Source organism: Xyrauchen texanus, chromosome 27 (assembly GCF_025860055.1).
Source record: "Xyrauchen texanus isolate HMW12.3.18 chromosome 27, RBS_HiC_50CHRs, whole genome shotgun sequence".
Classification (NCBI taxonomy): domain Eukaryota; kingdom Metazoa; phylum Chordata; class Actinopteri; order Cypriniformes; family Catostomidae; genus Xyrauchen; species Xyrauchen texanus.
The window spans coordinates 15527076-15543154 of NC_068302.1; the positions used below are offsets into that span (position 1 = coordinate 15527076).

Here is a 16079-nt window from a genome sequence, read left to right on the forward strand (position 1 = left end):
CCTTAATCCAATATCGAGAGTGATTAAAAAGGGGACCATGCAAGTGACGAGGCAGAGAGAGCGCTACCAGTCAGAAAGAGATTGTCCAAAACCATGACCTAACGAGTGTGATTCTGAAAAGCTATTTTGAGTGTGTTGAATTAAAGTTATACCTTTGAGTTGAAGTTCAAAGTTTCCTTTGTCCCCCAATTATTGAACATTTAAAAAAATTATATTAAAAAATCTGGATTTCCACAGTTGAAAGTTTCCTCTGAACTTGTATTGCAGAATGTAACACTGCTACTGTTGTTTATCTCTTGACTCGGAAGCTGCGAAACATGAGGAACACGGTGCACATACACATAGAAAAAGGTCTGTTTTCATTCCAGCTCAAAAATTAACTATATCGGCCACCATATCGGTAATTGGTAAATATTCCCCTCTAAAATTGGTATCGGTTTCAAAAATCCCATATTTTGGTCACATTATATATATATATATATATATATATATATATATATATATATATATATATATATATATATGTGTGTGTGTTCTGTGACAAGAGCTCTTGCTGTGCTGGTAAGGGGCAGAACTCCACTGAACCTCTGAAAACACAGCGAATTAGTCACGTGAAGCCGTGAGACGGCTTTTCTTTTGTCTGTTCTTTAAACTATAATCAGGTGTTTGTTCAAGCATGTGTATGTGTGGCTAAAGGCATTTATTTTCATATGTCACTCTGAGACATCTTGCAGATCACCTACATTTCATACACTGCATATGACTGAATAATTCACTCATAACTGGACCAACCAGCAGATCAATATTATCACATAGAATGACCAGAGCAACATTTGAGATGCTAAGATGTTTGTGCTAAAGTCTGTCATCAAAATGATCGACTACTATTACCTCCCAGAACATCCTGACACTCTGTCACACCCAGACACAAGGCATCTTTCGGCAATTGCTAGCAATCATGAAGTTGGTCAAAGCGAGTGCTTTGTCTGCACACTCTAAATAGCAAGTAATTTATTACATTTAATAAAAGAGACACATTGTCTTCCCCAGTGGCTACAACTTCCATTTTGATTTCTATGTTTTGCCAATTTTCACAAAAGTGACAATTTTGATCTCTTGAACACAGCATGGAAATGCTGATTTCGTATGTTTTTTTAAAATGTTTTTTTTTTCATCTCGCACAAATTCAATTTGCAAGCTTTTCCTGCTTCTGGTTGAACTGTGGTGGATTTGGTCAGTTTCCATAATTAAAGGTGCTATAATACTCATTTATTAATTTTTTTTATGCATGAAATATCTATACTACCTCACAGATATCACTGAGATGTTAACAGCAGTAGAGTCAAGAGAGTGGCCTGCATTTTTTTAGCAAATCCCCAAAAAAATCAATAATTTTGCATATATGCATTTTTTGACTTTGGCTGTTTCTCAGTGTGCATTACATTCTTACATTCTAGTGGACTTTTTCAATGTCATCATCCACCAAAAAATTTACATTTGAATACTCAAAACAGCAAATACTGAGATTGCACATAGTGACCCGGATGTGTTCTTGATCAGGTCGAATAACAAGGATCCATCGGATGGTGACTCAGGTAAGTCTGAATGGTATCTGAAGCCATCATTTTGCCTAAAATCTCCTTTTGTTTTTCAAGGGAGAAAGTAGTCATACTCCATCAAAATTTGTTATTTTGTTGGACATTATTTTACTAAAGTAATAAACACATGAAGGAAATTAGTGATAATGGACTATATTCATTCAACATGTCACAAGTCCAGCAAAACCTCACTGGTTTATAATGCTGATAATAATCAGTTATAATAATGCTGTCTCTGGTGTGTGATAATGCCAGTAGTTCTCTCACTGGCTACAAATGTCCTAGGATAGGAAATTGCACTACATGAAGACTCCAGTACATCTCAAAACTTGCAATCACTGACGTGCGGTCTGGGTAGGCAAACTAGGCACTGCCTACCCTGCCAAAATTCAAAAATAAAATGTTTATTATATAATAAACTTGTATTTGGATATTTACTTTTTATTCTTGTGATTTATATATGCAATATGTGTGTTATTCCAGTTGTTTAGACGTTATGATGACAAATGTAGCAGTTACACATAATCAACTAAAAACAAATGGTAGAATAAGCAGTGCTTTTACGGTCCATTCATTGCAGACGACACGCGGAAAACCCATGTTGCGCATGCGCACTTCGATCCTGTATTCTTTAACATGTACGGCAAAAAGCACAAATCTGCTGTGCCTTTTGACGTAAATATGTTATGCCCGTAATCATCTCCGTTACGTATCAGTCATGGACCAATTAAAATCGAGATATTCCTGGACATTTGCGTAGCTAACGTCATTACACCACAGCTAGCGTACATGCCTAATCCCCGCCAAATTCAAAATCAAAATGACAGCACCGGCCGTAATCACGAATTAAGAATTTTTTCCAAGCTCGATTTTAATTCCAAATATGAGTTAATTGCAAGAGGGAGGTCTACGCCAGCCTTAGATTGACTAGTACAGCAAAAGGGCACAAAAATTATCCGATCATTTCAAACTGATTGGCATGTAAGAAAAGATTGGCTATGTGGCTGCGCTAACAATCAGCGGCTGTACTGCTATCCCTGCCTGCTTTTTTCAACCAGTCAGACTGTTTGGACTTCAGCGGGATATTGTGATTTGAACAACCTGCCCGCAGCTTTAACCAAGCATGAAAAGTCGTCAGCTCACATCCAGTGTCAAATTACACTGAAAACCTTTGGAAAATCTCGGATCGACCTTGCACTTGACGAGCAAAGGAAGCTGTATATAACCTACCACAATGAAAAGGTAAAGGATTGTTGTATTGTATCTTCTGTTATAAAGATGAAGATTGCACATAAAAAAATAAGCACATAATGTTGTAAAAAATAAACAACTTATGTTCTGTTATATGTTCTGTGTTTTGACTTCTGAATTTTGTATAATAATATCTAATGAAGATATATTAACAAAATCGTATATATTATATATAACACATATATAAAATACATACATTTCTTGATATGCCGCGCTTGTGCGTAACGTTCACTGTGTGTGTGTGTGTGTCTGTGATAGAGAGAGAGAGAGAGAGTACACGATATACATCCTGATTTTTTATTTTTTTTATTGACAAATAATTCATCCTGATTTTTGCATTTCTTGATATGCCGCGCTTGTGCGTAACGTTCACTGTTATTACGTATTATTAGCTTAAACAATAAATCAGGTAATCTGGCTTTCATAACTCAGTGCCTAGCCTCTTTAAGACATCACCGCACGTCACTGCTTGCAATAGATGTACTCTATTTCCTCCTGTCCTTCGGAGTTCATTCTTTCAAGGTAGCTTGGCAAGACTGGTCTATATAAGAACGAACAAGTCTGTTCTCTGCATTCTTAGCATTGAGAAACACTCTTTGAGTTTGCTGACATGTGCAGGAGGGCTGTGCTTTGGGGTAGTTAAAATTATGGTTGTGGTCTAATTCAGTGGCTAATTCTGACAGAAGATTGCCAAATGTGTGAAATCACTTACAGCACAATCTCTGAGCTCCAGAATGAGTATACCTCACCTTACAAGCTGTTGTGCATATGTATATTAGCAGGTACAAAGGCTGCAGTTCATAGACACAAACATGTCAGTTTCAGATAAAAATGTACATATTTCTGATTCTACAACGCACATTTCTGATTCTCTTCCCAAGGCCCTAAACCACTGACCTCCTGCGACATTTGAATGGGAGGAGATAATGACATTCAATAGGGCCATTGAAATTGACCCAATGTGCGTAGAATCAGTGAGGCCATGGGGGTCATTGACTGTAGCTTTAAATAGTCTCTATGAGCCTGCAGTGCCTTTTATTATTGAGTTCATCATGTATTCCTCTTTTCTGACAATGGCATTCCTCACAGCTCTGACTACAGCAGCAGCCAATGAGAGATCAGAAGTCTACTTTTCACTGCAATGGATTCAGCCATGAGATGAGAAAGGATTGGTTTGAAGAGGCAGGCTCATTGTTAGTCGGCCTGGTACATTTGAAGCAATGGATTAAGCTGACTGTGATCTCTGAATTTAATTATTTATTTTCATTCAGTGAAATGAAATGGTGACTGAAGCAGCCATTTTGCCTAATATATATTTTTGTGTTCCAAGGGAGAAAAAAATTAATACGGGTTTAGAACAACATGAGGGTAAGTAACTTATGATAGAATTAAAATTTTGGGGCGTTTCCGTATATAACCAAAAGTGATTTATTTTCACCAGCATTATCTGTATTTCTATTTCACATAAACACAAACCCACAGCACATCTACATCAATACCTCCACACTCATGCGTACATGAAAAAATACAGAGACACCTCCAGTTTATTATCTTCAACATACACACACACACACTTACACCTTCACACATTTAGACATATCCGATCCAATATCTGATCTTACATTCAAAGTGGTTTCATAGTGCTTCAAAGGCTTAAAAAAATCAGTAGGAGACATGCACTTCCCCAATTTGCATTTTATATTTAAAAGCAAACAACAAGAACAGTGTGTGCTGTCCACTATATAATGCATACATGTGTGTGTTTATGTGTGTCCTTGTGTGCTTATTTCTTTTTCAATCATTCAAGGGAGTAGTCATGTAATTCCTCTCCATTAATGCTCCAGTGGTTATCTGGTTATGCATATGTGCTCAATGAACCCATGCCTTTAACAGCATCATTGCTAAATGCACATTACTACAAAGGGCCATGTTAACATCACAAGTCCAAATAGTCTCAGTAATTCAAAGACATTCATTTGTATCAAATCCAAAATGAATGAATATTTATTTCTTTGAAATGCTGTTTTTCAACATTCCATTGGTTGTTTACACTATGTGGCTATGTCTGCTACATTGCAGAGAATTAAAGATAACGGCACATTCACCCACATCTTCCAGGACTAAGTGTCTGGATGCTTCACTGTTTCAGCAACCTTAAAGCTAAATCCATTTGATGCCACCACTGTAATTTGCATGTAATATGCATGAAGGTTTTGGGTTTGAGAATGATCAGGCTTTCCTTCTAGCATCAGCACCAAATGCTCATTGCACTCATAAGTCCTGTAGGAGGGATCATCAAAGCCAAAGTGGTTGAACCCTTAAAATGAGCCTTAATTAGACTGGAACATGACAAAGTGTAGTAGATGGAAATAGAAAGACCACCAACTGTAGTTGATTTGACTGACCCCAATATATTGAATTTCCAAAGGGGCAACCAGGGGAGACTGTAGGAATTTAGCAATTTAGTCAAGAAATTTTTGCGAATGAAGCGCAATCTATAATGAACATAATTTACATAGAAATGAGGCATGTTTGTGCAAAAAGGGTTGAAAATAACTGTAGTAAAATACTCACTGATTGCGCCTGCTTAAACTAGATTGTAGGTGGTTATTGAATAAGAATTTATATCATGCAGAAATGTGGTGCAACTTTTTTTTTAATTCACCCCTTAAACTTTTATTATAAAGTGTATGCTGACATTTCCCTAGAAAATGGCCCCATACACATCCACAATGTCTGGGATAAGCTACGAATATCCACTGACCTTAGAACCGCCTCTGAAGGGGGTGAATAACATTTTTTGGGTGAACTTCAAGGCTAATTTCCTAGTGATTTCTGTACTGTTTCTACACTGAACATAGCAAAAGATTTTTAGAGGAACCGATATACAGTGTAAAAATCTAGAATTGATTATGTGCTCTTTTCCTGGCCACAACAAATCATTTTCACATAAATTATGGAATCTCATTGATACCAGTGGTTCTGCTTATTGAATCCAAAAACGATACACAATCTGTGAGGTTTTCTGCACTCTTGGTCTAGTGTTCTGGCTCCATTTACTGCTGATCATTGCACTCATAGTATGCTTTATATTGTATCAATCAAAAACATTCAACCTGTGTGTAAATACCAGCCTTCTCATCCTGCAGCGGCCTAATTTCATGACAGGCATTGACAGAGTAATCCAGAAATGTTCCAGTGGTAAGTGGCAGTGGATACGCATGTGTTAATAAAATGGTTGGCTGTTAAATAACATGGAAACAGTAAAAGTGGTGTACTAATGTCCTGTTTAGCCTAATTGAGCACTGTCTTGCAAATTAAGCAGAAAGTCTCTTCTGTTTCTAATAGATGGTTCTTAAAATATCTGCAATTACTTTCCTGGCAAAGGATCAAGGCACTAATAGAATAGTGAAAGAGCAGAATTTTATTTCAAGGCAACAGTAAATTAATTGTTTTTTATATTTGAGTACAGCCTTATTATAACCTTATAATGAAATTAATAAATAGTGGAAGGTATGTTTAAACAAACATCAAAGCATTCACTTTTCAGCCTTTTGGCTAAGATCAAGTGTAGTACCCAATCTGTTTTGGGGGTGCTGCGGTATAGTGGTTAATGCTCAGGACTGGTAATCGGAAGGCTGCTTGTTCAGCAAAGAGCGAGTCATGAGCCAGCATGATTTTTCCCATGAACGAAGCACTTAACCCCTGATCCAGGGGGATTGTTACTGTTATGAGTTTATGGCGCAGTTCTTTGGTATTGTGTGATGACATTGTGAGAGTTGATGAAACGCTAAATAAATAGATTCAAATAAACAATAAATATAAAGAAACTATATCTGCTGTAAAATAAGTTTTTAGTTTATGAAAGTACCTTTTATGTTACTTTCTGCTTATGACGAATCGCTTGTGTAGTATCCAAAAAAGTGTAGGGCTTTCACTTATATGAGAGAACATTATAAAACTTAAATTAAACTAAACTTTACACAAACTGCTTTTGGTATAATTTTGGTATAAATGTAAAAAAAATAAAAATAGGCCTAAAGCACTGTTGAGACAACTAAATATAAATATACATATTTTTCACAGGATGTTTACTTCAGCACAAAAACTGCTCACATGCCCATTCAGCGCGCTGCAAAAGCAGCCAGTTGTCTTAAAGATGTTGTTTTAAGCGGCTGGATACAATTTGTTATGATTTGTTTTATTTACACTACAGTCAATCAAAAAACTCTTTGAACCTCTTTTTAAATGTAGGAATATCTCTCAAAAAGAGGGTTTGTGTGCATGGATGGTGTCTGGGGGGCCATGTTTCTCCATTGACAGCCATTAAAATGTATTGGAGACAAAATAATCATTTTTCCAAGAAACATTTAAATTGCAGTTATTTCAAAATATTATAGAACTTCTTTTTCCAGTGACAAATTGTTTTTAAAGGACTCTTAAAAGAGTGAAATCAACTTATTACCTATCTGTTGCCATTGACGAGTGATCTGTCACATGACAGCCAATTTCGAGCAAAGATGGCAGACTCCAGATTACATATTTCTGAGGAACCTTGTACTAGCTGAGCAGATCCCATTGACATGTAGGGGAATGCTAATGGATAGCTTCAGCTCCTGGTATTTTAGAGCTCTTATTGTGATAACTTTCTTGAAACAGGCAATCTGTCTGTCTATACTAAACACGATAATGCTGCACAACGCAGCACAATCACAGCCAATGAGAACATATTTTATGTTTTTGTACTGTAATGAGAAGCTGGATTTTGGCCAATGAGATTGTCCTGATCGCTCGTTGTGGCTGGTTAGGACAATAACACTGATTAATAAATTGTATTGTGTGTTGCTTTATGGCATTGCCTCTGGTTTGAATGTAAGTAATTTGGATAAAAGCATCTGCTAAATGGATAAATTCAAATTCATGAAATGCAAGCACATACACATTCTCTGGCCTACCTGCAGTGTACATCCAGGCGGCAGGTGTTGCGAAGCTGAAGGCAGTTGGGTTTACTCTTGTCCTGGTATGAGCAGTTAGGTACAATGACCTGTCTCCTTCTCTCAGCACAGGCCTGGTCCTTGCAGGAACAGAAGAGCAGCCCATAGCTGTACTGCGTGTCTACACGCTCAAAGAACTGACGCAAGGCCTTGTGGCAGCGCTTTCTGTTGCAGCTTTCCTGTGACTGAAGCGGAGTCTGCAAGGGTTGCTGTCCCTGCGCCTGTGCGCGGGTGCAGGTGGAGATGTAGCTGGAGCGCTGACGCTTGCAGTTTTCATTCAGGTTACAGGCTTTGGTGGCGTCCAGGCAGGGGTTACACGGACGGCTGGAATCTGAGCAGTGAGGCTGGCCTTTACCTGTGCCAGAATGTATGCCTATGAGAGGAGAACAGGAAAGATAAGTGAGATACAGGGTTCCCACAGTTGTAAAAACCTGAAAATTCAGGGACTTTTGAAATTGTGATTTTCAGTACTGGAAAAGTCATGGAAATTAATAATATCTTAACAAGGTCATGGAAATTTCAATAGTGAATATAACTATTCTAGTTATGATCAGTTCTAAAATATTTAATTGGCTAGAAATTGCTTCTTGTGAGTGTAATCTCTATGATATGATTTTATTTATTTTTTTATCCAGTAATCACAAACAACTAATTATTTGGAAATTGTTTGGTCAAAAGAAGTTGGAACCCTTAAAATAGAATATAAGGGTGTTTGTGAGAATTCTATTAAGGAATTTAAGGAATTGAGAGCTGAAATGCACATTAACCTTCACAACAATTTGCCATGTTTTCATAATTAATTAATAAAGGAAATAAGAAAAATATTATTGAGGATTGTCCGAATCAGGGCTGTGGATAATCCCATGTAATCCAAAACGTTTTCCAGAGTGAGTTACTGACAAAAGAATGGCAATGAAATATTAGCTGTGCCATTGCAAAGACTAAAATATGTTTAAATGTATTATCGAATCCCCCCACTGAAACCTAAAACCTCCATGAATTGGCTTGACAAGCGTGGTTTCTTTTCCTGCATTGACGTATTTCCTATTGAAACACGAAGGTTGAGCAGCAAACGTGGAATTTGTTCGTTGGTTGAAGGTGGCATTAGAAAGAGAGACATTCTCATTCAATAACATTTTACAGTGCTAGCAATCAAATACATTAAATACAAAAAAAAAAAAAAAAAAAAAAGAAGAAGAAGAATCGGGAAAAAGGGAGGCAAGGATATATATCCAGCTGTGTAATGTCTTTAAATGTTGCATTAAAGTCAGCTAAAATAAGCATTCAGAGCATTCAGGAAGTATCAGCTGGAGACTGGGAGAAGTTCTGGACCTCTAAAGTGTATGAAGGTCAGCACTCATATGTTCTACTAATGGCATCTCCTGCCTTGACGGCAGCACTGCTGATTGGAGAGGGAGAGAGAGAGAGAGAGAGAGAGAGAGAGAGAGATTCAAACTGATAAAACCCACAGGGTGTTGGTGTAACTTTGAGAACAGATGGTTTATCAGACCCCTTGTGGAGAATGAAAGCAGAATTTCAATTGTGAATAAATTGCTAATGATCTAAATGTCTGAGATGTTTACTCTAAATAAGTTGGAATATAATATTTATGTAAATAAAAAGGAAATAGGCATACAAATTACCTTATGTTTTGGCAGCAAATGACTCAGAAAAACATTAGGGATTTTCATCAACTCCTTTGAAGTTATTTTGAGACTGATTGATATTAAGAACCATCTTTATGTTTGTACCAAGTGTTATCTTCGTTATGAGTAGACATCACAGCTCAGACGTCTTGTATTTACAAAGTAATGATTATTAACTCATGTTCAGATCCACATCATTAATTTGACATGGACATGTCAATGTTTACATTAAACAAATCCTTAGTTATTAAACACAAACTTCATCTGTGTAACAGCCGTATTTGTATTTTATGAGCATTTTGATTTGTGATTGCATCCAGAGCATAATGATTAGAAGCAAAAAATCAGGATTTCTCATATTTAATCATGAAATTACACAGACTGCTTCCGGGCTTGAGTTTCATTGCAATTAAATACAGGAGGGACCCACTGAATGCAATCAATACAATTTAGAGCAAGTGCAATCAAAGCATACAGCCTCCCATTCTTGTAACTTCACTCCCTGAGCTTTTACAGCTTAAATTTATCTCCCCGAGGACTAGGATTTTGAATTTGAAAATACAATCACAACAAACCACAAATGCCATGTTGAGCACCACACAAACTGCTTGTAAATCTATGGAGATTTAAACTGAGGCTATACAAGACAACAAGAGAATCCTGTAATAGATGCAATCTTGTGTTTCCTTGATTTCCACATGCGTGCTTGCTAGCGTGCATGTTTGTGAGAGAGCAATTTTCGGTATCTCACAGAGGAGAAAGAATCTGTAAATGAGGTATGAAATTGGTTGGTGGTAATGTGCATAAAAAGTGTCCAACGTCTGGAGGTCAACGGATGGTGCAGCACAGACTGCACTCTGCATGCACAAACATTCATCTGGTTAAAGCAGGGATAGGAACACAACAGAATCAAACAGGAAGTTAATGAGATATACAGATATCCAATGACATGTTTATAGACAGGGATTTTTTGTCTTCAAACAGGGGAATTGCACATTAATGAATTACAGCCGCTGATCGCATCATTTATTTGCACACGCTCATATCACAGATTTCTGTAATGCTGCTTTGAAATTATGTGTGAAAAGCACTATATAAATAAAAATGACTTGACTTGATGCTGTCTGCTTTGTTTCAGCACTGTTTCACTAAATTAATTATGAAAATCAGGTAACAGCACAAACACAGTCTCAAAATCTGTGCTGAACTTAGTTGGAACAAAAACACAGATCGTCCACAACATTAAAACCACCTGTCTAATATTGCGTAGGTCCCCCTCGTGCCGCCAAAACAGCGCCAATCCACATCCCAGAATAGCATTCTGAGATGATATTCTTCTCACCACAATTGAACTGAGTGGTTATCTGAGTTACCGTAGACTTTGGCAGTTCAAATCAGTCTGGCCATTCTCTGTTGACCTCTCTCATCAACAAAGCATTTCTGTCTGCAGAACTGCCGCTCACTGGACGTTTTTTTGTTTAAATGCTACAGACTGTTGTGTGTGAAAATCCCAGGATATCAGCAGTTACTAAAAATACTCAAATCAGCCCAGAAGTGAAAAGTCTGTTGTTTTTTATTGTGCTTTAGAAGTAATTTGACATTGTGCAAGAGACAAATCATGAGTCGCCATGTGACAACAGGCATTTCATCAGCACATTTCTCTGTCATGAGTACAGTTAAATAACTGTGCTGAGAATTCTGGGCCGTAAACGGTTTGTAATGGTAAGCGGTTCAGTATGGTACAAAAGTGGAAATGCTACTCGAACCATTACTCACACTGCTCAGAACAGTCTGACCAATTTTGGTAAAGTGCTTAAATAGTGCTAAGTTTTGTGGAGAAGATTTTTGTGGAGAAGATGCCATATCACGCATAATAAAAGCATGTTTGCACTGAAAAAAATAACAATGACTGAAAAGGAATAGTTCACCCTAAACAGTGCACTAATGAGTGCTATGAGAGAAGCTCGTTCACAGTGGCACGAATGTTCACACGAGAACTTGCGGTGTTTAGCGTTGAACACAATACAAGTTCTTACTTGAACATTGCTTCTCTAATGCATGAATAAATGTATGTCCAGATTTTCACTGAAAAAAGACTTAAACGTCAAGTTGTTTCTCACCAAAACCTTTCATATTCAAGCTTAAAAGTGAATCACTCATTATTCACATTTTATTGGGAAGACAGACAGAGGTATTTATCAAAATTGCTACTTTTGTGTTCCGCAGATGAAAGAAAGTCATACGGGTTTGGAATTACATGAGGGTGAGTAAATTATGAAATAATAAAAAAATTTCGGGTGAACCATTGCTTTAAGTTAAATATAGTGCAGCACTATTTCAGCACATTTTGCACCTGGTTAAACTGGGTCGTGTGGGGTTAGTAAAAAACCACAAGCGACCTTGTGTCCACATGCTTGGATGTTGTGTTTTGGCTTAGTTATACACAACGCATAATTTCATTTAATTTAAACCGACTGATCTCAGTTCACTAAACTCTGTGCTGTCAGTAACGGGTTAAACTTTTGATTTGCAGAGTCATGTGACCAAACAACTTGGCATCGATCACAGCTGAGATTGTCTTTGGGAGAAACGGCAACACATCTGTTAAGAAACCTAATTAAGTTTTTACATTGAAACCTGTTTGAGTCAAAAGATTGGAGTCTGTAGTTTCAACCGAAATACCAAATACATTTAAAAAAAAAAAAATCATTATCACGAAACTGCATGCTTTAAACACAATGACCACGTACGTGAACTTTAGGCTAATTTTTCTTAAGACATCCTATATTCGCTGTGCAATGACAATCAAAGGATATATTCAAAAGCTGGAAAATGTTCCTTTCAGATGCTGTATACAGAGTTAGGATGAAAACCGGGTGCATTTCTAAATGTTCTAAGACAGTGCAGTCAGACAGCACACTGATGGTTAAGTCATTCACTCAATAGGGATCAAGGAAGCACCCTACAGCTCTCTATACAGCTAAGTGCATTCAATTCAAACTTCCTGTCAAAAGTTCAGTTTCAGGCTACAGAAAATGTTTGGACCACTCAATATGTTTGGCAGACATAGAACAATGGTACTCAGTACATAGATTCAGAATTTTCCTTGCCAAATCTTATTTTAACATGGTTGGTGATTGGATGATGCTGGCCATTACTTTGAATCAGAATTTATGCTCATTTCTGATGTAATGTCTGTAACGTCTTGAGTGTGACTGCTGTGTGTATTCTCTATTCCCCTTTTTGATTTGCAACATGCCAAAAAACAAAATACATAAATAATATTATTTATGTATTTAGTTTTTTGGCATGTTTCCTAGGGGCTACTTGTTACAAATCAAAAAGGGGAATAGAGAATACACACAGCAGTCATGCTTGACTCACCCTTGAATGTGATAAAACATCAGAAAGTACTGTAAATGACATCTGCAGTGGCTCATTTGGGTCAACAAAAACCCTTAGTGAAAATGAAAAGACATAAAAAAGTGACAATGGGATATAAAGGATTTACAATTTTTACCTTCTCTCGGCAAGAATGCTAGAGGGCTGACTTGTAATTTTGTAGCCTGTAAAACAAATTGAGACCAGAACTACCCAGCTGATGGCCCACAGGTCACAATTTCTGTAAGCACTATAATTTAATGAATATATTTGAGTTAAGTTGGCATATGGGCCTGTTTCATATGCAAATACTTCAAAGAATACACACAATGCTGACCATTCATGGGTCTATAATGTCTGAATAATGAGAAGATTTGTGTAATATATGGCTAAAGCAACAGCAGGTTCACTCAAGGTTATTAACAGCTCTTGGCACTGCCTGCGTTGATTGCAATTAGGAGAAGTGGCAGAGTTTAGATGTAATCTTTTCTGTAGTGCATGAGCTTGTTAGAAAGTATTTAGCGTGCTACTGTTGCTGCAAAGATAATGACAAGCCTTTCTTTACTTCTCATTACTTATTATCTCTTTCTATTTTAATACTTATTTGGGAGAGATGAAGAGAGAGGTGTAATAGATTGAGAGGGATAAAAAAATTCTGTCAGATGTACATTTTATTGTGCAACTTTTTAGTTGGGCGAACTTTCCTGTAATTTTTCCCACCACTTATATAATTTAAGGTCCACTTATGTTTTTTTGTATTTTTATTTTTTTATGACCATTTTACACCCCTTGGAATGAAAGTTGAAGAGTGTAATTTCTGAGCCACTAGCGCCACCAAACAGAATTTAGATTAAAAAAAAAAAGAAAAGATTTTCCACAAATCGTAAATTTATTCCTCATGATATGATTCTGAGAGCAAATAATTCTAAAGCATAAAACCCAATTTAACTTTAAAACTGTAATCATCAGCATGGACTGTAAAGCCACTTGTTGGTTTAATAATAAGTGGCTATGGCTGGGCTTGTTTGTGTAACGCCAACTATATCTCATACCCTACTGACAGGTATGCCACATGGTAAGAAAAGTCTCATTAAGGCAACATAGATGTATGAATTTCAAACGTGCCTTTAAAGTTAATATAGCCAGCAGTAAAAAAAATTTTACAAAAAAATTTATAAATATATATATTTGAGCAGGGTGATAATAAAAGAGAAGAAAATATTGTCTTGCACTGAGGTTGTGCTGGATATAGCAGTATTTTTCCTTTAAAGGAAAAGAGATTTGTGGGTAGGGGATTGTTTTAAGTGGCTGAAGGTTACATTTTACACTCTAACTTGTAAAAAATATTTAAAGTATTGAACAAGTATGTCAGAACTTTCATGTTGTCATAAAATGTAATGTTCAGTAACAATATATGCATGCAGCAACATTTAGACCTAGAATTTCCTAGAAGTGTGATGCATTGAAGGATTTCTCCAGCCATTTTTTACAGCACTGACGAACATACCATTGTGTATTGTGCTGAAGTCTGAGCAAATGCATCTTGATAAAAATGGGTTTTACAGTTGAAGAGATAAAGTAACTTTCCATTTTGCTGTTCTCTTTGAGAACATAGGTTCTCTTTCTAGACATTTCTGACTGAAATAAGCAAAGATTTCAGTGCCATGTGTGAAAGCTTGAACTCGCTGCTATCATTGGCTTGGCATGCTGTCTTAGAGCATCACTGCATTTACACTTTAAAAAAATGAATCAGTGGGGTTGTAATTGTAACAAAAGATGAGAGAATATTTTCAACAAATGAATATATATTTGTTCATTTACTTTGACATTTTAAATAACCTACATAATATCATTAGTTGCAAACACATAATTTTTATTGTTAAATATTGTATGTATTATATTGAGCAATCTCTACAAGGCTTTATAGGCATGTGAATTTTCGATATAGTATTTAAGTTACATTTACTTAAAAGAATTGACTGTTGAATTTTAATGATGCAATTTGGTTTAAATAGCTGGAAACACGTCTCTAAATGTATCTCACGGCAAATCCACTGTAAAGTAATTTTAAAGTTGTAACATGAAGCTACACTTATTACTGTAAAGGACTCAATTTTGATGGAGTGTATTGTTGTAATGCTAAGTGATTGTGCACAGTGTGTGTGTGTGTGTGTGTGTGAGATAAGCGGCGGGCAGTTCAGTGGACAGTTTCAACGTCGTGCATCAAATAAATATGGGAGAAGTTCTTTTGAAACTTTAACTTGTCCCTGTTTCTTATTTTATTATATACAAGTGTTTAGGCAGATCCCATATGAACGCTCGGTTACATTTCCTATGTCAAAACAAAGTTCTTGTCACGGAGGAGTCAAAACAACAGAAAAACAGGTAAGAATCGAACTAGATAAGAACAAATTTACTTAAGAATGATTTAATGTTGTTACATAAGACATATTGAGGAAAATGCTTGTTAAATGATTTGATTCATAAGTTTGAGCCATGTATTGTAAGTACATTTGTTAACGCTAGTCCTGCCATGATTACCTGCCACTTGAATTATGTAAACAATATATTTGTTGTTGAATTTTATATGAATTCAGCCAAGGAATACTAAAGTATCGATACATCTGATACTGATGTGGTATCAAGAATGTCGATCCTCACATAAAAATATTGATTCTGAAGTTTAATTTTATCTAGTGATCTTATTTTTTAGATAACATGAATATTAATGCATCTCATAAGCTTCAAAGTAGAAAAAAACCTATTCTTTATTAAATAAAGATTTGTTGCATGGCACCGAAACTAGTTTTTCTTCTGCTCATCTTGACATGCAGAAATGCTAAAATACACTAAAAGTCAGACAGCACTCAACCTTTCAGTAATAGCGCTCGTTCAAAGAGGGATCATGAGGTGATGACAGAAAAACAGCATCTGGAGTTATTCACACCAAGTAATGACAAATCTAGACATGACTTGTATTATAATGGGCTTGTGTGACCATTTTTACAGGCTTATTTAAATTCAGAGGTGTTAAAACATTGATAATGATCTTTAATACTCGTTAATAAATGACACCCTTATGAAAACTACCCATGGATTTTCTGTACTAATATTGTATTAACCATGACTAGTAACCACGACTGTAGTAACCATGTATGACTTTTTGGCAGTAACCAAGGTTTTGATGAAATGAACCATGTTTTTGCTGC

General features: G+C 36.3%; 1 protein-coding gene across 1 annotated transcript in view; it reads right to left on the reverse strand.

The window, feature by feature from the left end:
* The window catches only part of LOC127621513 (GDNF family receptor alpha-2-like), a 157658-nt gene that overhangs the window by 62827 nt on the left and 78752 nt on the right, over positions 1-16079 (reverse strand). Inside the window, exon 4 of the mRNA XM_052095161.1 lies at positions 7805-8216. Within this exon, the coding sequence (XP_051951121.1) occupies positions 7805-8216 (412 nt within the window). The remainder of the gene's footprint in view (positions 1-7804; positions 8217-16079) is intronic.